The 23,491-nt window shown below is 40.1% G+C and overlaps 1 protein-coding gene across 5 annotated transcripts in view; it reads left to right on the top strand.

The window, feature by feature from the left end:
• The window catches only part of NCAM2 (neural cell adhesion molecule 2), a 1,466,086-nt gene that overhangs the window by 963,342 nt on the left and 479,253 nt on the right, over positions 1-23,491 (top strand). For 3 of the 5 annotated variants that reach the window (XM_069204093.1, XM_069204098.1, XM_069204095.1), the window contains exon 9: positions 12,592-12,669. The exons of the other annotated variants lie outside the window; for them this stretch is intronic. In XM_069204093.1, the coding sequence (XP_069060194.1) occupies positions 12,592-12,669 (78 nt within the window). The remainder of the gene's footprint in view (positions 1-12,591; positions 12,670-23,491) is intronic. 5 annotated transcript variants of the gene reach the window in all.

Here is a 23,491-nt window from a genome sequence, read left to right as displayed (position 1 = left end):
CATGATGGAAAAAATTCAACTGTGATTCACAATATAATGGTTATTGTGATATTCTTTTACTGATTAAGAAATGGAATTGAATTTTACTTATAGACCATCTTGATAAAATGCAGGCATGGTCCAGTGCCACAGGAATCATATGCTTGCCTACCTGGGCTTTATTTCACTTAAAAATATGTAACTTTTTGCAGATGTGCATTTGTTGTTTATGGCATACCTTCAAAAGGGTTTTAAAAAGAGAGCATTTTCTTGTATTTTTTTTATAATTTCTTTGGTGACTGATTCTTCTTGTTTTCTTCAAAACTCTGAGAAAAGTGTATTCATTATCGCAGGATTGGCCCTATTGACTTTGGCTCCCTACCTTGGTAAACCCTGTTGTCCTGTTTTTTAGGAAATTGTATTATGAGCATAACAGATACTAGTAAACATATAGGGCCTGATTCTAACTTTGGAGGACGGTGTTAAACCGTCCCAAAAGTGGCGGATATACCACCTACCGTATTACGAGTTCCATAGGATATAATGGACTCGTAATACGGTAGGTGGTATATCCGCCACTTTTGGGACGGTTTAACACCGTCCTCCAAAGTTAGAATCAGGCCCATATTGTCTAGTTTTTGGAATGCTTGACTCATAATTTTATTCCCTGAAAAAAAATAAGCGGGAGGAAGTAGCAGAGAAACACCAGATTGACAACTTATTGAGGCATCTTGTACATGTTAATAATTGACCTGTAACCAGATTGTTGTGGTGAGCCCTGGGAACTGATATTGCTCTGCTTTGCTGGAATACAGTTTCATGACTTATGTGTAATGCCTCTGCCTTTCTGCATTGACACACATGCTTTCCAGGTAGCATTTTCACAGATTTTCTTACACTCTGTTCCGTGATGGATGCTGTGGATGCTGGTAGACGTTGGTGCCGGGTGGTTCCTGGCAAAGAGACGAGGTGCGAGGAGAGGTGCAGGGGAAGTGCTGCCACAGCATCGTAAGGGGGCCACATGTTGAAGTGATACCAGGTGCTGGGGTGCTACGGGCGTGGTTACTGAGCGGGTACTGAACCGGGGAGAGGTTGAGTTCCTCTACCCCACCTGCCATCCATTAGCCTGCCCACGCACTTGGCATCTGGCATGCATGGGCGCCCAGCGATACGGGGGGGTTCTGCCCTGCCCCCTCCTTGTTGCTGCATGTTCCTGCTGTTTTTGAGGCATTTTGGGGACAGGGGTCCAGCCTCGGGCCCCTCTGTGTAGCCAACCAGCTAGCCATCCTGCCAGATCTCGACACTGGGGGCAAGGATTGAGGACTGAGGACTGAGGATCCACCTGCATGGGCTGCGCCTGACTGCTGTGCTTGACTGCGCTGTGGCTTGGCTCTGCCACACAAAGCACACGCAAGGCAGGTGTTGTATTAGTGGGGCTGTCAAGGCTCACAAGGACCATACTGAGGAGGCAGAGAGCAGTGGTCAGGTACAAGCATAGTAAAGTAAAGCAAGGAGGTGACTGCAAGGGGCAGAAGATTAACAGACTAAGGAAAGTAGTCAGTTAATTGTCAAAATTGTTCTGAGAAGAGTTTTGAGAGAAATTAACAAAGAACCCATAAAGTACTCATAAAGAACCCTCCCAAAAAACAGTAATAATCCCCCGATATTTATGGAACACAGGGAAAATTAAAGAAGGACAAGAAGGCTATAACATACATAGCAAAACCCTAAGAGCTAAACAGGAATTCGAGCAGGAATTAGAGCAGGAATTAGAGCAGAAACCTGGAATCGCGTTTCCAACCCCAGTAAAACCTGCAAGTCAGATAGAGGCTGATGTAAGGGTCTCCAGATCCAGAAGCCCAGGTGATGAAAACGAGGTAGTGGAGATGGTGAATGGGATGTCCACTCTGAAACTCTTTCTGCCAACCCGAGTTAATACTGATGACACTGTTGACACTGTACCCATAGAAAAAAAGGCCAGAGCGAAATCGATGATACTGGATGTGTTATATTGGCTGGGAGATAAATGGAGGGAAGTACTACAAGCCTGGGCTACCTCATAAAAGCACCAACCAGACAACAACAGAATAAAACGGGATGCCCGAGCTGGTTGAAAATAGGGAGACAAGAAATATCAAGCAAATACAGCATAACCAGAGATTAAAGGTTTGTCTTCCCCTTCCAGACAAACATACTCGCCGGGCGAACACTACAACAAACTACTACAACTATCTTAATTCAAGTGCTGACTGGTCGCAGGAACAGGACCCCATGTCTTGTGCTGCCCCAGTGCAGCTACAGAGGGAAACTTGCGGTGTTGGTGGGGGCCAAACTGGAGCACCTACGGGCCAGGCAGTTACAAATATCCTCACTGCAGTCAATTCAATTAACGCATAATATTTCAATTAACCCCTTCGCTGCCAGGGCTTTTCCCCCTCGGGTGCCAGGCCTTTTTTGGCTATTTGATGCCCTCATAACTTTTTGTCCACATAAGCTACCCACGCCAAATTGGCTTCCATTTTTTCCAACATCCTAGGGATTCTAGAGGTACCCAGAGTTTGTGGGTTCGCCTGAAGGAGACCAAGAAATTAGCCAAAATAGAGCAAAAACTTTAGTTTAAAAAAAAAAAGGGAAAATAGCGCTTGTGTTTTTTCCTTGAAAATGGCATTAACAAAGTGTTTGTGTTGCTAAAATCACCATCTCCCAGCATTCAGGAACAGACAGACTTGAATCAGAAAACCACATTTTTCATCACAATTTTGACATTTTACTGGGACATACCCCACTTTTACTATATTTTGTGCTTTTAGCCTCCTTCCAGGTAGTGACAGAAATGGGTGTGAAACCAATGCTGGATCCCATACAGCAAAACATTTCTGAAAGTGGAAAAAAATTTATGAATTCAGCAAGGGGTAATTTGTGTAGATCCTAGAAGGCTTTCCTACAGAAAAAAACTGCTCAAATAAAAAAAATTAAAAAATTACAATTGAGGTGAAAAAAACAGCCATTTTTCTCCACATTTTACTCTATAACTTTTTCCTGAAATGTCAGATTTTTTAAAGCAATATACCGTTGCATCTGCTGGATGCTTTTGGTTGCAGGAGATGCTTACCCCTGAGTATTCTTTGAGAAAGAGTCAAGATATTCTAAATAGGAGTGACATCTTATGACTTGTCAACTCCCTGCCAGGCTTGCATAATGTAACATCTACTGATTTGCTTTCGATAAGATTTATACAAAGAAAAGGGTCAAACAAACAGGTAATCTTCAGAAACAGCCTGGGCCTCATCATGGATAGCAAACGAGATCCTAACTCAGTCCAGTTTGATGAAGACTTGGGGTATAAGAATTGATATCCCACAAATGGAACTGCATCCATCTATATTTCCCCAAAAAGCACAAATACAACACTCACAAAATCAGCATGAGCCTAAAGATAACTTTGGCTCGATATTGCAGGGAGCAATTAGTTCCAATCAACTACTACCTAAACGGATACATCTAAGTAACATGAGGTTCTGTCTATTAGTCAATACCCCAAGGAACACCCCATAATAACACTATAGCCACAAACACACAAAGATCAGCCGTATCGAAGCTTGTAGCAAAAAAAGGACTCTCAGATAATAAAAGATGGAATAAGACCACCAATAAAAATCCTAAATTGGAATATTGCATGCCTAAAAGCAAGGACTGACAACAATCATTGGATAGAATTTATTAAACAACAAGATGTTAGTTGCTTCCAGGAAACATGGTCTACAAATGCCATCAACTTAGATGGGCATTACACCTTTTATCTATCTGCAACCAAACAATACAAAGGTAGACCAACTGGGGGTTTGACCATTTGGATTAGAACATCGCTACTTGGAAATTCTGTAGCAAGTCACATGGACTAAGTAAGGACATTAACACAATAGCAAAGAAACATGAGGCATGGTCATTTAAAATAGTGAATCTGTATTTTCCACTGATTAGTTGGGTTCAAATGAAGCCAGGAGTTCGGTTCCTCAAGGAGCAGATCCTAAAGAAAAGAACTGGAGACCAGTGGAAATCCACAATTGGATCCAGGGAGGGGTGTCCTTTCCAGTTCTGCAATAACTTTCTACTAATACGTGGTGATTCTAACACCAATCCACTTCCCATCCTAGGGAATCAACTACTATTAGAAGAAGATAATGTTTGGAATATTCCGATCCCCCCTATTGAACGATGCCAAGCCTCAAAGAAAGGAGAACTAATTATTGAAGCATTAATTGAAGGTGGGATTCGTACTTTAAATGGAAGAACCAAATCAGACAAAGTATCAAAATCCACCTTCCGAGTTGAAAAAAGGCAAAGTACCCTTGACTACATGGCAATAAATATTGGAGCTTGGCATTATGTGATAGACATGGTAGTAGTGGATAGGATCAAAAGTGATCATGATCCACTGCTAAAGGGGATGGTCCATCAGGATATGGGCTCCTGGAAACCTGCTTCTCCATATAAGGGAAATCTCACAATAAGAGCCTTGAGACCAAATAGGAAAAATATCGCAATGGCAGTCGAGTGCGAACCTCATATCGACACCCCTAGTGAAATCTGTATGTCATCATTCTCTACGATTTTAGACCTAACAGGCAATGAGCTTTCCCTCTTTCTGTAAAAATTTAACAATCTTCTAGTACAAACATTGATAGAAAGAGCTAAGAAAGTTAAAAACATTCTAGCGGCCAACCAAGGGTGGTTTGAGGATGAGTGCATACAATTAAAAAAGGTACTATCACAAGCATTAAAGAATCAGCACTCGAGCAACATCAATGAGCAACTATTCTATTCTTAGACTGTAGGCAACAATATAAGAAATTACTAAAATACTAAAATAATTTTTTTCCACATAAGCCCTGGGGAGACCTCCTAGATGCAATCTTGAAGGGAAATTCAAAAACATTTTGGGAAATAGTTAGGCGGGGATGCGAAGGATCCCCCAAAAACTTGGAACTGAACATCAGTCCACAACTCTGGGTAGATCACTTTACCACTCTGTACCGAGGAGAGGATATGATTACTCATGAAAGTATCAATGATCTAATAGGTCATAAGCAAGTGTTGGAAGACAGTGATCACAACTCAAGCGAGACAATGATGCTGCTTAAGAACTGTATGAAAATGGCTCAGTGGTCCAAGGTGTATGAATATGTTCCCAATAGTTCTCCTCAGATTAAGCCAGGACAGATGAATCATGCTACACTCCGTGCTACGGTGGCAGTGCAAGAATTCAGTGAGAAAGAAATTGCGCAAGCCATCCTTTCACAAAATCCGCACAAGGTGGCAAGCCCAGACAGAATTCCTTTGGACGTCTATCATCTAGCCTTATGGCTACCAGTTTTAACTCGATTATACAACAGCGTTTGGTCCCTTGAAGAAATCCTGCCATCATGGACAAAATCAGTAATTGTTCCAATACATAAAAAGGGACCCCAGGACATGGTGTGCAACTACAGGCCAATTTCACTGCCTGAAAGTGTCAGAAAAACTTTTGCCAAACTGATACAATTTCAGTTAGACCAGTGGTTAGAAGAAGGGGATTTACTATCACCATATTAAGCTGGTTTTAAGGGAGGACAAAGCACAATAGATCAACTCTTCAAGCTGAATATGATCTGTTCCAACTACCTCTTCTTAAAAAGCTCCCCGCTGTACTTGGTATTTGTTGATCTTCAAACAGCATACAACAGCGTGGGCCATCAAATATTATGGCAACTTCTGATGGTACCCTTGGAAAGATTTTAAGGCTACTAATTTTACTGCACACAGGAAACACCACAAGGGTCAGATAAAGCACAAGAAATGACTATACAGCAGAGATTTCAGTCCAGCGAGGTGTTAAACAAGGTTGTGTTCTTGCTCCAATGCTATTCAACTGCTACATAAACAAAGTGGATCAAAAACTGAAGAATCTAAACTTCGATGTACCGAAACTAGCTAATGAAAGTATACCTATTTTGCTTTTTGCAGATAATGCTGTGTTATTAGCAAGAAAAGAGATATTGATGCATGATCTACTAAAGTGCTTCGAGTTATTTTGTGCATTAAGGAACTTAACAATCAACATAAGTAAAACAAAATGTATGATTCTCAATAAAAAACAGAAGTTGCAAGCTACCTTCAAGGTTAATGACAGGTCTCTTGACCAAGTAGCGACCTATGACTACTTGGGGTGCAGGGTGGATGATAAATTGGCCTGGAACCCACAGGTATATAAAAGCAATATCTCCCTGGCCCAACAAGTCAGAGCTGTAATAGACTTGCAAAATCTACGGGGAACTAGTCTGAAAGATCTACACTGCTGGCGTATAAAATAAAAGCGAGGGCTGCTGCATTGTATGGTGCAGAGATCTGGGTATGTAAAAAGTTCCCAGGAACACAAATAATATCCCAGCAACATAAATAACTAAAAACAAATTTTTATGACAACTGCTCTATCTAGGTCGTGGTAATCCTATGGACGCAATAGGAACGGATTTCCAAATGGGAAAAAATGAAGACTATTTAGTAGTAGCTCCAATAAGATACTGGATTTGTATTTGGTCACAGGAGGAATTGAAATTATATAAAGCTGCAATGATTAATAATATGAACGCACAAAAACATCAGAAGTTGCCCTCGTTCAATCACGTTTTAACTTCTTTGGCTGCCATAGGCTTAGAAGAACTTTGGTTTCACCCCAAAAAAATCACGAAACATAGCCTTGCTACAGTCATAAAGGCGTATTAGTAACATAAGACTTTAATGATTTGTAATTTACCCGGCCTCTTGTTAAAGTGCTGCTTTTTACTTAACCCAGCTTCATTGACAGTATCTATCCTGAGGAAAAAAGATCTCTTTATTTAAAATTTTGCATGGGTACATTACCGCTGCTTTCAGTGATCCAAAAGTGGCATCATGTTTGATTGGGGCGATCCGACTGCTGCCTCTCACTTTTGGTGGTCAAGAAACATTAGTTCATTTTCTTTTATTATGTCATTTTATGATTGAACTTCGAAAACTGTATTTACGAACACTTTTTAAAAAGCATGGTGTCAGGAAGTGTAAAGAAGCTGAAGTGCTGTGCATGCGCTCTGATGAAAAAGACATTGTGATGACTGTTTCAGCATATATCTCGGAGCAGTGGAAATTAAGATCATCAATTCATTTTCACCTCTCAGAATCCTAATAACTGCAATATTAACAGTCTGCAAGTATTATCGTGTTAAAATGTTTTTAGTTCAGTCAAGTTTCTTTGGGGAAAATGGTGGAGCAGGATGTATATTTTTGCAGTAACATCACGATTTCCGACATAATAGGCAATTCTTAATTATTTTGATATAAAGTAAGCACTGTAGGCAATGCTGTTGAATATATGATAGGACAAATATTCTAGAACATTACTACTTTAGGGGGTTTAATTACATGGTCCTATCTGATCAGTTTTAGGACAAGAACAAATAATTTAAGCTTCATCATACTTGTATGGAGCTGACTAGTGCATCATGTGATAAAGTAATGGCAGGATCAGTTAGCCATTGTTGCAAAGCATATATATGATTACTTTAGGTGGTTTTAGCCTTGTGTGATGACGTATGTGAATTAACTGATCGTTAATCATAGTTTTATTGACAAGTTTGTATTTTAATATGTGACTTTTAAATGTACTCTCAAGTAATGCTTTTTACTTGTAATTGTGAGTTTGTTTTGTCCGGATAGGCTGACAACACTAAAAGTAAGTAAGTACACTTTGTAGGAAGTCCTTAGGCACTGTGTATTCGAATAGCATCTAAGGAGCACTAGCATTCCGTGTTCAGGAGCATAACTCAGGCACTGCAGCCTTTGCTGCGCAGAGGTGGGTGGTACCCTTTAATGAGCCCAAAGCCCTTTGAGTGTCCCATTCATCCTAAGGTCAGTGAGCATCTATGAGATAAGAGAGAGAGAGACTAAAGGTGTGCTCATTCTGCATGAGGGGTCCCATCATTTTGTGTTACACCACTGGCAATTTTCCAATACCTTGTCCAACAAAGGTTGTAGTGGTTGCAATGACATGTTTTACGTTTGTGTTAATGAAAAGATAAGTTGTGAAAAATGCACATAGGTAAAATGTGAAATGGGCAAATTAAATATTCACTGAACAAGACATTTACTGAGCTCCAAACCATTTTGTTTTTCTAATGTAAACCCTGTAAATATATGCAACTATACAGTGTGAGGTATCAACTCCAACTTCGTTGTTTATCTACTGTCCCAAAACAACCCAACTATAGCTCAAAATATGATCAAACCTTTACATAACTGAAAACTTACCAACATCTATGACAATTTTAATTTTCACTCTCCATACCTTATAACAAGCTAAGTACCAACAAATTGATAAGAACATTTATATTTCCCTGTTATACCAGAGACCAATGATCCTTGAACCGTGGGAAAGATCCTAGTGTAAGTGACGCTAGGAGGTGTTCTAGGAAAATACCTCTTTTTGCATGTTCAGCTCTATTTGTTCAGAATGATGCTCCTTTTTTGGCTTTTTGGCTTTGTGCATGGGAACTCTGCTAATCAGGCCACAGTACATGTGCCCTCACCCCTAAGGCATATTAATTGGTTATACTCCTAACTGGTATATATAACTTACCTATAAGTCCCCTGTACATTCTACAGCATTTACCCATGGCCTTTAAGTCAAATGTCACTAGCAAAACTGCAGCACTCCTTGCGCCACTATTAGAGTGACAGTGCAAAACATGACTGCCTGTCTGCTACTGTAGCCCATACTTGCAGCTCTATAACTATAAATTTGAACTGACAAAATCTAAACCATCCTTTTAGATATTAATATGTCACCCCTTAGCACACCTTACGTGTTCATAAGCAGGATATACTGTACTTCAAAGTAGCATATGTAAATCTTTAATGTCAAGTATGTCTTTTCAGTGACAATGGTGTAAAACCTATTTTCACTGTAGGAGGGTTGGCTGTTCCATAGGAAAGGTTTAGGATACATTATTAAATTTATCAAAGTTATTTCTGCCTAGGAACCAGTTGAAAGGTCAGTTTTGCACTTTGTAAAATATTTATTACAAGCCAAATTCCTTGGTTGGGAAGGGTGGGTTTGTGCTTTCATAAAAGGTACTTTTGAAAAGTCACCTCATACCTGCCTAAAGCATCTAGTGTTCCAATTGAATGATCATACAACTATAACCCATGTGCTAAAGAGTGAAATTGTGCCTAGAGCTAAAACAAAGGCCTTTGGTGTGGGGAGGTGTCCTCTTTCCTTGACAGGATCACCATCTGGGCAGTGCCTAGGAACTTAATTAACTTCAAGGAGGTGCTCACTATCACAGGTAGATCTAGCTAATGTCTGTGCCTGCCACATCTTTTGTCCTTCTAGTCAGCCAGTCACTGATCCCAGTGTGCAAAAGCTGTACCAGCACCGGTTTTGAGGAACAATGGGGGAGGGGTTGTCAGTTTCCCTGGTTACACCTCTAGGGTGGGCACAGGAGCTCAACAGAGAGGAAGAACGGTAATGCAATGTTGGATTTAGAAAGAGGGGGCACTCCAGGATTGTTTGCAGTAGGACACACAGGAAGTTCTGCAAAAGTGGGTATGGTTATCCCTCAGAATATTTCCCTTTTGTTAAGAAAGTCATCCCACTCATATGGTAGTACCAGGCATAAATGTGGCATCCATGGGCACACTCTTCAGAATGCTACTGGACCTGTGGAAGACAGAAGAAAGACTGCACTTGTTGGTAAATCCTATGAGGAGACCAAAAAAGCTAGACCTGCTTACATTTGATCCAAGGTGAAAGAAGTGGACTCCAAGTATCAGTTAGCTGAGGTCCGACAAAAGCTGCAAAACGCCCACATTCCAGAATTAGCCCCTCTGGCCAGTTTCAATTGGACCTTCCCTGGGATCTACTGGTGGCTTCTGTTGGAGTGAGTCCTGACCCCTAAATGCTGGTCCTGAAGCCCTTGAAGACTTGGCTGGTGTCAGAGTGTCCTCATTTAGCCTGAACCTAGGAACCTGGTACGTATAATCATTTTGCTAACACTTTGCCTGAAAAACCATTGAGGGACTGGGGCAAGTCTGAAAGCTGGTGCACCAAAGGTGCATTGTTAATGGGCCTGCCTTCTCTGCAGCTCCAGCTACATTTTTCTCCACAGCATCAAATCTGTTTTAGTGGACCTGGTGCCAACTGACATCCGATAATGGCACCCTCTTTGGCTACAGCTTGTATTCCTCATCCTGTCCCCTGAGCAAATCCAAATTTGAGGAAACAGTCTAAATCTGAAGGTTAAAAGCATCACCAGTCTTGACAGTGAATGGTATCCAATTGACATGAAAGACTTCCTGACTGTCAAATCCAAACATTTTCTGCTCTGAGCTTTAATTGCCTTTATTGGGGGCTTCACTGAGACCTCATTCTTCATCAACCCCTTGTCAGCAAGCCTGTCTTTGGATCAAGCCTGCATCCTTGCCCTGCTGAGTACTCTACCGTGTTGAATTTTTTTTTAAATGTGATGGTAACTTCACAGTCATGACCAGCCCAACCTCTATATTCAACCTGCACTCCATCATGGCCATTATGGTTGTCCTAGTCTAGAGTCACCAGTTGCCCTAGGTTGGTGCTCTACTCTTTTTTAATGTGATTTGTATTTAAAACCTTAACAATTCATATCTCTGTCTACCCTTATTGGGTTTTTGTTGTTTCCGTGCCATTTTTGTTCAATAAAAAAAATCTAAATTTTTATAAATTACAGGGGAATTTGTATTGTTCTATGTTTTCAACTTTTAACATTTTTGGTACTTCAAAATGTGTTCAGATTTTCTTAAGCTAAGCCTGCCTGCTCTGTGCCATAGCTTCTAGGCATTGAGACCAGGTTTATTTTTTGAATTTGTGTGTTGCACTTGACAAGATTTTGGACTTATTACTTGGGAAGGACCCCCATCCTCCCCACATAATAATGCATGTTCTTACAAATCGTCATTCAACGGTGAACAGGAAATTGATGGCAATCATTCATAACTGATCATTATATAAGCTACTCAAGAATCCACTGATTTACAACACCAGATAAGTACAATTACAAAACTAGCACCAGCACAGGATATGAATTATGAGAGAAAATGAGTTCCTGAGTGGGCCTTGTGCCTGGTCATCTGTAAAGAATACAGAATAACAAATTTATAAAGATTAGTTTGACCCACTGGCCAGATGAAAAGTCTGTGGTTGATGATCAGTGCTTGAGCCGTTATTCAAATTTGTAGACTTTTATGTGAAAGTCTAGAGTGACCAGTTGCCCTTGGTTAGTGCTCTGCTCTTTTTAATTGCTATTTTTATTTAAAACCTTAACAATTCATATCTCAGCTTACCCTAAATGGGTTTTTGTCATTTTGGTACCATTTATGCTCATTACATAATTCTCTATTTATATAACCTGGAGTCAAATTTGTCATGTGCTATGTTTTCAATTTTCTAACAGTTTTGGTACTTCTAAATGCTTTTACATTTTCCTGAGCTAAGACTGCATGCTCTCTGCCGTAGCTATGAGGAGTTGAGATCAGATTTAAACCACTGAAACCTTTACTGGACCTAAACAACAATTGAGACATTATTACTTGTGTTGAGCTAACATACATCCCAACTAAGCTGGCCAACTTGATTGTATCTGTGACATAAAGGATCTGTCAATGCTGAACTCCTTAGAATATTGAGGACCATGTTTAAAATATTTTGGCATAGTGCATAATCAACCACATTTGCTGTGTTTCATCAAAGGGAGAAAACAGAACAACACTGTGCCTACTAAGATATTGTGGTATTTAACACTCTCCCTGCTCCGGCTCACTTTAGGCTGCCCATTCACCAAGGCACATATCCTTTAACTGTAGTGCAAGAGTGGCTGCGTTCTATTCAGCATATGTTCTTTACTGGAAGGAGATCCCAGAAATATTAAAACTATGCTTTAATCTAGTTTAATACTTTTCCAGCTTTGTACATGTGTTGTACAGTACGGCACACATGCAAAATTAGGGAAGTGTAGAGACTTTTAAAACTTGCTCCAATGTTACACCTGCCTTGTGGACATAATTTTTTGGCACAAATCCCTGCCTATATTTGTTAGTAGACTGGGCTTTACGTCAAAACCGAGGTGTAGTTGCACAGGAATGTCCGTATAAAAAATGGGATGCCCTATTGCTGCAAAGTAGGATATAGCACTACTTTGGGTTGATTTAGGTACATCTTCAATGTAAATCATAATTTATGTTGCAACCAACAAAACTGGGTTTGCATCATTTTTGTGATGTGCACCTGATGCAGTGTGTTAGTAAATCTACCCCATAGTGTCCTGAAAAAATGTATGGAGGTAATGTTTTGCATTGATATTGGAACAAATCATAGAGTGAAAAGTCACATAATATCATCAAATGTTTGCCACCATAACTGTCCCTGCCAAACAATCTAACCATTGCTGTTGTGAACCTGCATAATTGCATCACATTGCTACATAGGAAGTACCTTTATCTGCTGCTGGTTGTTTGCAAGTCATCACTTCCTTTATTCAATGCGCAGGATGGCTTTTTTTCTTTCAGCTGACGTGTGCTTTGAATAAAGGAAGCGCTGATGGTCACAATACTGCTGGCAAAGAAAAGCTGCTACTGTGTAAAAGGGTAAGGAATTTCACCTATTTTTCAGGGGTAATTATAAATATGATTTTCTTAATGCCACTCCACTAAATACTGGGATATGTATATTGTGTTATTCAAATATTTCATTTATAATTCAGAGAAGTTTGTGATTTAGATTGTTTGTCACAATTAGAGAGGAAACAAATGTTATGGGAGCATGTATAATCTAAAGTTTCATTTATTTATTTATATGAAACATATTTTAATAATTGGTAATTTGAAGTTGTAGTAAATTTTGCATCAGCATAATTTTACTAAATGAGATGAGAGCATACATTGGTAAATCTACACTAGAATAAGATATACACTGTGCTTAATTATAATTTATGTTATCAGCTAATTACTACATTAGCTATCAATTGGATTATATTGGCCCCTAAACTCAAAGTCTTTTCTGCAGCTATAATGAACTTAGATGGCTTGTATTACAAGTGGAAACTTACAGATTGTTTTAACAAAAACACATTTTCAAGCACAGTTTATAGATATTATGCATAAATGCACACCTGTTAAATGTGTTCATGCAAAAACTAATCTTAACTACATGAAATATGGGACTATCATATTTTTCAAAGAGTACTCTACAATTCTTCAGTAATTCTAAAAGGAAGTCAGAAATGTCATTTAAGCATTTGCAAAACCCTGCATTTGATGTTAAAAAGTCAGAAATGTCATTATATGCAAAACCCTCCATTTGATGTTAGAAAGGGTTGACAACACAATATTATCATTAGTTTTTGTATAATATTAACCTTTTTACATCTAAAAGTAATATAATTTTAAAAAAGTTTAAGTGACTCAATTCATTTTATATATATATATTATTAGACCTGACATTCTTAGGGTGGTCTTCCTGCCAACTTTTTGCCTGCCTCGTCCACTTGTCTGATCTCGGTTTAGCTGATTTTAGGACTTTGTTCACTTTACCACTGCTAACCAGTGCTAAGGTGCTTGTGCTGTCTCCCCTAAAATAGGGTAACATTCACAAAGGTAACTTAAATTTTTGAGTAGATTGTATACATTTCTGTATTGACCTCCTGCACATTTGTAGTAACTTACACTTTCTAAGTGATTTACACTGTTGTAGTAATGTACATGTGTAACTTACGCATCTGTAATAACTTACTCTGTTGTAGTAACATACACTTTTGTATCATATTCAGCACTACATAAGTCCAACTTCTGGCACTGCAACACCTTCTCATGGACAATAATCGAGGTAGTGAACGAAAGGATAACCCCATTGGAAACAATGTTAAATTAAATTAGATCATTTAAATAGTTAAAATGATAAATGAACATAAATCCTTTCCAAAAGATATAAACATAATATATATTTTTTATTTCAATTAATATTTTTAGTTTAAAACATAATTAAACATTAAAAAGCATTACATTTTGTATATTGTAGGGGTCTTTTCATCTTTAATAAGATTCCCTGTATGCTTTTGTCTCTTTCCATGAGGCCAAGGAGAAAAAAAAGTGTTTTGTGGCACTTCATGCTTAAAGGAAGTTTCTGCTGTAATACAGTTTGAAGCATTATTTCTTCAGGCATTGTGGACCTCCATATCATAAGTGTGAATTCCTATCAGGGCTATCAGGGTAAACTAAGCCAGTAATCCTTTGGAGAACTATATATTTAGTGTCATATAATTGGGTAACACTAAAATCTGTAAATTACAGCACCTGAAACTTGAAAGCTAGATGTTACATAAAACCAAGTTACTCACTCTAGCATTACTCTAACATTCTGCGCACTCAAGCAATCCAAAGCACTCATTTGCTTCTGTTTCCATGCACTGCTGGTGTTTCCATAACGAGGATGGGTGAGATATTATATTGGTTGTGTTTGGAGGAACTTTAAAAGCCCTATAAAATTGTCATTAAATGTTAAGCACCTTTTTTCATAGCATTCTGCATAAATGCATTTTAGGAGTACCACTGGGCACCAACATTTGCAATCTTTGAGGGAAAAAAATAACTGCATCTCTAAATATGTCTTTAAATGTTGATGTGCACCTATTTCCTCCAAAAATTCCTTCAAAAGTAAAATGCCATTGTTGAAAATTGCCAATATTAAAAATCACTGTTTGCTTAAAACTTGACTAATGTTTCAACATTTTCTTCAGAGGTTTTCCAGAGATAGAAAACTTCCTTCCATCTGGTGACGGCTGTGAAAACAAAGACACCGTCATAAGATTTAAAGGCCACCCTGGCAAGTCCCAAAAGGAATACTGATGTGCCTTTAGTGCTCTCTACATACAATATTTCAAACCAAGAGACATGAAGAAATCACTCTGTCTTATTTTGCCACCTCTACTACTTACATGGCAAATATGCGTAATCTCTTCATTCTTTACCACAGCACCTTGAAAATATGCATAATTGGACTCAATTTAGATTTTAACCAAAAATCCATAAAACCTTTGGTAGACCTGGCATCGTTGACGTGGTTTCCCCTAACATTTGACCTTCTAACCACCTGCTTTACCGAATTTATTTTTCCTGGCTTTAGGATTCTGTGCAGCTTACCATTGCTAACCAATGCTAAAGTGCAGGTGCTCTGTAATCTAAACATGGTGATATTGGCTTATACACAATTGCACCGATCCCCAAATGTATTGGCATACCTAATTTACTTGTAAGTCCCTAGTGAAGTGCACTATATGTGCCTAGGGCCTGTAAATTAAGTGTTACTAGTGGACCTACGGCACTGATTGTGCCACCTACTACAGGAGCCCTTTCAACATGTTTCACGCCAGCCACTGCAGAGCCTGTATGTGTAGTTTTAAACTACAGTTTTGACCTTGTAAGTGCACCCATTTGCCAAGCCCAAACCTTCTTTTTTATTACATTTACGTCAACCCTAGGGTGAGCCCTCGCTAGCTCCAATGGCAGGGTGCAGTGTACTTAAGAAGTTGGACATTTACTTTTAAGTTTAACATGTCCTGGTAGTGAAAAACTATTAAATTCATTTTTAACTATTGTGAGGCCCATCTCTCCCATCCGTTAACATTAGGAGTACCTTGAAACAGTCTTTAAATGTAATTTTCAATTGGTACAAGATAGAACATTGGAGTCTGGTGTCTGTGCACTCACAATTTCAAATCACAGCTTATGGTGAAGTTGGATTTTGAATTGTAAGTCGGAAAAAGCCATTTTTAGAAAGTTGGCATTTCTTACTTTAACCAATCTGTGCCTCTGACTGCCTCTGAATGTACGTCTGGGTGGATGACAGCTGGTATTGCGCATTTCCTCCATTCAGTCACACATAAAGGATGCTGAGGTGTGACATTTACATCCTGGAGGCCCAGCACCAGGCTGATGGGCCTTCCTGGGTTAGATAGGAGGGAAGAGCTGATGCACCTTGATAGGGCTGGTGTGTCTGTCCCCTTAAAAAAGGCTGTATAACCCCCTGTAGAGAGTCTGAAGCTAGAGAAAGGGGGGCGGAGACATTGTGCACTCCAAATGCCTCTCTTTATAGTCTCACTTACTTCAAAGGCTCAACTGGACCCCAGACCCCACCAACTGATTACACTTCTGGATCTGAGAACATTCTGCCAGGAGGAAGGACTGCTGTGCTGCCAGGAGCGACCGCCATTCTGCTGAACTGCTTTGCTGAGCTGGGCTGCTGTCTCCTGCCTCTTGTCTGGGAGTGTAAGATTGAATACAAGGTTTTGAATACTGCTTTTCCTGCAAAACTTGATTAAGTGAAGAAAAACAAATATTATTTCGGTCTGTAGGAAAACAGTCTTAAACCAATTCCAGATGACCAAATAGTTTCCGCTGTCTGTGCCTCAATGGGAGCACTTTTTACTACCAAAAAACAGTTTATTTCACCAGCAAGTATTTGTGTAATCTTAAATTCAGAAAATGGCCCAAAAAACACTGCTTGTCTGCTAATGTGCACATCCAATGTGTTGGACCTAACCCTTCTGCAGAGTAATTCCCAAACGTTTTGCCGTCATCCTCCCCCTTTTTGCTCAATTTGTATTAGCTAGTATACTGTTAACCAGTGCTAAAGTGCTTGTGCTCTCTCCCCTAAACATGGTAATATTGGTTGATGTCCAATTGGCATATTTAATTTATTTATAAGTTCCTAGTAAAGTGTTACTATATGTACCCAGGTCCTGTAAATGAAATGTAACTGTTAACACGTCCCACCCTAGGTAATTTACTGTCTCTGGGACTCGTTTTAGGCCAATGAATCTTTTGACCCTGATTGGAGACACCTTAAGACGAGATAACTAATCAACATGTCAATCGATAGATCAATAACTTCATCAATAATCAAAATAGTAAATCAATCAAATTAGTTAGTGAAATTAATAAGAATCAAAACACACTATGACCCTTCAGCCATGAATAACCACACAGAACTTAGTAAGATTATTGATATTTATTCCCTATTCGTTACACTCTACTAGTAAGTTTATTAGTCTCAATACCAGAAAACACATCACCAATGTCACAATATGGCAACTTGATTAAGACTTCATCAAAGCAAAGATCATGAACATTAGAACAAAGCACAACGTCAACATGAATTTCTCTTTAGCAGAGTATCATTAGCGCATTATTCAACAAAGCATAGATCCAGTCATTTGTCTATTTGCGTCCGTTTAGTGAACCCCTTAACTAACCTCGAATTAGCATTAGCATGTTGGACTTCATGCAAAACAATTTAGCAACACAAATTTAAAAAACATCTAACTATGATCCCTATCAAAAGAAGCAGTTGGTACCTATAAAGAAAAGGCAAACAGACAATTACAAATTCATTATCATATAGTAACCCTCCGTAATGGGTCAGCATACAGAGTCAGTCTTCGTCCTCAGGACATCAGGATAAGCAGCAGAGTTCAGCAAGACAGGGTAATAAGGAACCCTTCCCTTATAAGGAGAAAAAGTAGGAATCAGGCAAGGCAAAGATGAAAATGGTTTGAAGAGTCAAACCGCAAAGTCTTTAAGATAGAATGTTATAGTAACAGCACGAATGGCAAAGTGGCTAGGACTGGCAAAAAGTGTGGCACGTAATGGCTGATTTCTCCTTGTGACATGGTGTTATATTAATCTTGTTGTACATTCTCCTAATTTCCAATTGGGCAAAATTTGGTGCATCATTATCTCCATCCAATGATCGGCTGGTCACCTTACTAGAATGTTCACTTAACACAGTTCTCACGTAGTTTATTGGCTCCTGTAATTGACGTCTCCAAAGGGTAGAATGTCAGGTGCGAAAAAGTTACTGTCACTGTTCAGTCAGTAGTTCCATTGTCTTTACCAGTTCAGGCGACCTTGCACCTGTTGCAAATTACACTGTTGCATTCCGCAAGAATGTCTCCTTGAGCAAGTCGAGTCCCATGAGAAAGAATTTACTATGGTTACACACATATTCTAGCTTCTGGAAAAGTACGGCTTCATGTCCTTCAGCAAGACAACTCATTGCACATTTAGAAAAGCACATTTAATATGAGACCAGGCAGCTAGGCCCGACTCTTGCTAACTAAGGCCTAGTGATTAATTTAGCAAAACCTTAACATATAGCATTTAATACTAATACAGAATCATACATTAGTACATTAATAATCCATTATTAGTCAATTTCATTAATCATCGTATACATTGGTGGCCACTCCCGTGGGCACATTTCACACGCATATATTAACATATTTTCTGTCTATATTAATTTGCAAGCTTTTCATGTTAATTTTGCTTATAAAAGCTACACTCCAACAATCCATCCTCTGATGACACTTGTCATCACACAAGTCTCTTCATTTTCAATTCATTCATTTTCTTATCTCCTTCATTTCTATTTCTTCCCCTGATTTTGTCTTTTCATATTGTGCTCTGAACAATTTTTCCCTCTTCTTTTCTTCCCTCCTCGCATTGCGTTTTGCCAATTTTGCCTTGATCCTTTTACAAATTTTGCATGATAACCATAGCCCAAATAAACAAACCAGAACAATTATTATTCCTTGTATTAATTTTCCCAATAACCCATGCCAAATATTACTAAACTAGCTTCCCACCTTTGCAAATCCTTTTCTAATCTTCTCCCAAACTCCTGGTTCTTTCAATTCCTTCAAATCTGCATTATCTCTTGTTAGGTTAGTAAGCATACTTCTAATCTCATTACTTTTGTCGGGTATATAAGCAGAGCAGTGACGCTCATTAAGCATCTTACAGACTCCGCCATTTTTTCTCTAAAAGAATGTCTAAAGCAAGCCTGTTTTGAAGAGTCATGTCCCTCTCCGCAGCAAGTTCAGTATCCATCAGGAGTATAGCCCCTGTGAAGTTTGCCAGCATGTTATCCACAATAGTAGACAACTTTAAAATCTTTACGGAGTTGAAAATAACCCCTACTGAAGGAATTATTGCTCCAAATATGTCTCCTACTACACCAGCAGCAGTTTCTCTCTTTTGTCTAGTACGAAGTAACTCGGTCACTTTCGGGAATTTCTTTAGATCATCTAGCTGATAGATCTTTGGGAAAACTATTCCCAGATAACATGTCCCATACCATCCCTTTGGAAGACGGTGATAAGCATTAAGTCCACAAATATAATAGACCCCTGGGCTTGCTTGATCCATTCCATTTAACATGAATGTCCATTTACTCTGAAACAAAACCACATGCTTACATTCACTCGTTCCCACAAACACATTGTCATAGTATGACTTTGGTTGCGTAATGCAAAGCTTACCTACATGTTGTGCATCTAAAGCTAATTTCACTTGTTCCCTATCCCCATTGTAACTACCACTATTAACCCCTTAGCTGCTGCCCCCCCCCCAGTGCTGAGCCCTTTTTTGGCTATTTGGGGTAGTTCGCTCTTAGGCCTTCATAACTTTTTATCCACATAAGCTATCCACACCAAATTTGCGTCCTTTTTTTCCAACATCCTAGGGATTCTAATAGTACCCTGAGTTTGTGGATTCCCCTGAAGGAGACCAAGAAATTAGCCAAAATACAGTGACAATGTTGTTTTTTCCAAAACAAATGGGAGAAAAGGGCTGCCGAAGAAGGCTTGTGGTTTTTTCCCTGAAAATGGCATCAACAAAGGGTTTCTGGAGCTAAAATCACCATCTTCCCACCTTTCAGGAACGGGCAGACTTGAATCAGAAAACCACATTTTTCAACACAAATTTGGCATTTTACTGGGACATACCCCATTTTTACTATTTTTGGTGCTTTCAGCCTCCTTCCAGTTAGTGACAGGAATGGGTGTGAAACCAATGCTGGATCCCGGAAAGCTAAACATTTCTGAAAAGTAAACAAAATTCTGAATTCAGCAAGGGGTCATTTGTGTAGATCCTACAAGGTTTTCCTACAGAAAATAACAGCTGAAATAAAAAGAATATTGAAATTGAGCTGAAAACAACAGCCATTTTTCTTTATGTTTTACTCTGTAACTTTTTCCTGCAATGTCAGATTTTTGAAAGCAATATACTGTTATGTCTTCTAGACTCTTCTGGTTATGGGGATATATAGGGCTTGTAGGTTCATCAAGAACCCTAGGTACTCAGAGCCAATAAATGAGCTGCACCCTGCAGTTGGTTTTCATTCTATACTGGGTATTCAGCAATTCATTTGCTGAAATATGAAGAGTGAAAAATAGGTATCAAGAAAAGCTTTGCATTTCCAAAATGGGCTCAAGATAAGGTTTTCAGGAGCAGTGGTTATTTGCACATCTCTGAATTCCGGGGTGCCCATACTAGAATGTGATTTGCAGGGCATATCTCAAATAGGCATCTTTTTTACACACTCTCTTATATTTGGAAGGAAAAAATGTACAGAAAGATAAGGGACAATAACACTTGTTTTGCTATTCTATGTTCCCCCAAGTCTCCCGATACAAATGATACCTCACTGGTGTGGGTAGGCCTAGCGCCCGCGACAGGAAATGCCCCAAAACACAATGTGGACACATTCCATTTTTTGACAGAAAACAGAGCTGTTTTTTGCAAAATGCCTACCTGTAGATTTTGGCCTCTAGATTAGCCGGCACCTAGGGAAACCTACCAAACCTGTGCATTTTTGAAAACTAGAGACCTAGGGGAATCCAAGATGGTGGGACTTGTGGGGCTCTGACCAGGATTTCTTACCCAGAATCCTTTGCAAATCTCAAAATGTGGCTAATAAAACACGTTTTCCTCACATTTCGGTGACAGAAAGTTCTGGAATCTGAGAGGAGCCACAAATTTCCTTCCACCCAGCGTTCCCCCAAGTCTCCCGATACAAATGATACCTCACTTGTGTGGGTAGGCCTAGCGCCCATGACAGGAAATGCCCCAAAACACAACGTGGACACATCCCATTTTTTGACAGAAAACAGACCTGTTTTTTGCAAAGTGCCTGCCTGTAGATTTTGGCCTCTAGCTCAGCCGGCACCTAGGGAAACCTACCAAACCTGTGCATTTTCTAAAACTAGAGACCTAGGGGAATCCAAGATGGGGTGACTTGTGGAGCTCTGACCAGGTTCTGTTACCCAGAATCCTTTGCAAACCTCAACATGTGGCTAAAAAACATGTTTTCCTCACATTTCGGTGACAGAAAGCTCTGGAATCTGAGAGGAGCCACGAATTTCCTTCCACCCAGCGTTCCCCCAAGTCTGCCGATAAAAATTATACCTCACTTGTGTGGGTAGGCCTAGCGCCGGCGACAGGAAATGCCCCAAAACACAACATGGACACATCCCATTTTTTGACAGAAAACAGACCTGTTTTTTGCAAAGTGCCTGCCTGTAGATTTTGGCCTCTAGCTCAGCCGGCACCTAGGGAAACCTACCAAACCTGTGCATTTTTGAAAACTAGAGGCCTAGGGGAATCCAAGTTGGGGTGACTTGTGGGGCTCTGACCAGGATCTGTTACCCAGAATCCTTTGCAAACCTCAAAATGTGGCTAAAAAAACACATTTTCCTCACATTTCGGTGACAGAAATTTCTGGAATCTGAGAGGAGCCACAAATTTCCTTCCACCTAGCATTCCCCCAAGTCTCCCGATACAAATGATACCTCACTTGTGTGGTAGGCTTAGCGCCCGCGACAGGAAATGCCCCAAAACACAACGTGGACACATCCCATTTTTTGACAGAAAACAGAGCTGTTTTTTGCAAAGTGCCTACCTGTAGATTTTGGCCTCTAGCTCAGCCGGCACCTAGGGAAACCTACCAAACCTGTGCATTTTCTAAAACTAGAGACCTAGGGGAATCCAAGAAGGGGTGAATTGTGGGGCTTTGACCAGGTTCTGTTACCCAGAATCCTTTGCAAACCTCAAAATGTGGCTAAAAAAACACGTTTTCCTCACATTTCGGTGACAGAAAGTTCTGGAATCTGAGAGGAGCCACAAATTTCCTTCCACCTAGCATTCCCCCAAGTCTCCCGATACAAATGATACCTCACTTGTGTGGGTAGGCCTAGCGCCCGCGACAGGTGATGCCCCAAAACACAACGTGGACACATCCCATTTTTTGACAGAAAACAGAGCTGTTTTTTGCAAAGTGCCTACCTGTAGATTTTGGCCTCTAGCTCAGCCGACAACTAGGGAAACCTACCAAACCTGTGCATTTATGAAAACTAGAGACCTAGGGGAATCCAAGATGGGGTGACTTGTGGAGCTCTGACCAGGTTCTGTTACCCAGAATCCTTTGCAAACCTCAACATGTGGCTAAAAAACATGTTTTCCTCACATTTCGGTGACAGAAAGCTCTGGAATCTGAGAGGAGCCACAAATTTCCTTCCACCCAGCGTTCCCCCAAGTCTGCCGATAAAAATTATACCTCACTTGTGTGGGTAGGCCTAGCGCCAGCGACAGGAAATGCCCCAAAACACAACATGGACACATCCCATTTTTTGACAGAAAACAGACCTGTTTTTTGCAAAGTGCCTGCCTGTAGATTTTGGCCTCTAGCTCAGCCGGCACCTAGGGAAACCTACCAAACCTGTGCATTTTTGAAAACTAGAGGCCTAGGGGAATCCAAGTTGGGGTGACTTGTGGGGCTCTGACCAGGATCTGTTACCCAGAATCCTTTGCAAACCTCAAAATGTGGCTAAAAAAACACATTTTCCTCACATTTCGGTGACAGAAATTTCTGGAATCTGAGAGGAGCCACAAATTTCCTTCCACCTAGCATTCCCCCAAGTCTCCCGATACAAATGATACCTCACTTGTGTGGTAGGCTTAGCGCCCGCGACAGGAAATGCCCCAAAACACAACGTGGACACATCCCATTTTTTGACAGAAAACAGAGCTGTTTTTTGCAAAGTGCCTACCTGTAGATTTTGGCCTCTAGCTCAGCCGGCACCTAGGGAAACCTACCAAACCTGTGCATTTTCTAAAACTAGAGACCTAGGGGAATCCAAGATGGGGTGAATTGTGGGGCTTTGACCAGGTTCTGTTACCCAGAATCCTTTGCAAACCTCAAAATGTGGCTAAAAAAACACGTTTTCCTCACATTTCGGTGACAGAAAGTTCTGGAATCTGAGAGGAGCCACAAATTTCCTTCCACCTAGCATTCCCCCAAGTCTCCCGATACAAATGATACCTCACTTGTGTGGGTAGGCCTAGCGCCCGCGACAGGTGATGCCCCAAAACACAACGTGGACACATCCCATTTTTTGACAGAAAACAGAGCTGTTTTTTGCAAAGTGCCTACCTGTAGATTTTGGCCTCTAGCTCAGCCGACAACTAGGGAAACCTACCAAACCTGTGCATTTATGAAAACTAGAGACCTAGGGGAATCCAAGATGGGGTTACTTGTGGGGCTCTGACCAGGTTCTGTTACCCAGAATCCTTCGCA

Source organism: Pleurodeles waltl, chromosome 8 (assembly GCF_031143425.1).
Source record: "Pleurodeles waltl isolate 20211129_DDA chromosome 8, aPleWal1.hap1.20221129, whole genome shotgun sequence".
NCBI classification, from domain to species: domain Eukaryota; kingdom Metazoa; phylum Chordata; class Amphibia; order Caudata; family Salamandridae; genus Pleurodeles; species Pleurodeles waltl.
This window is presented reverse-complemented; position numbering and strand designations above follow the sequence as displayed.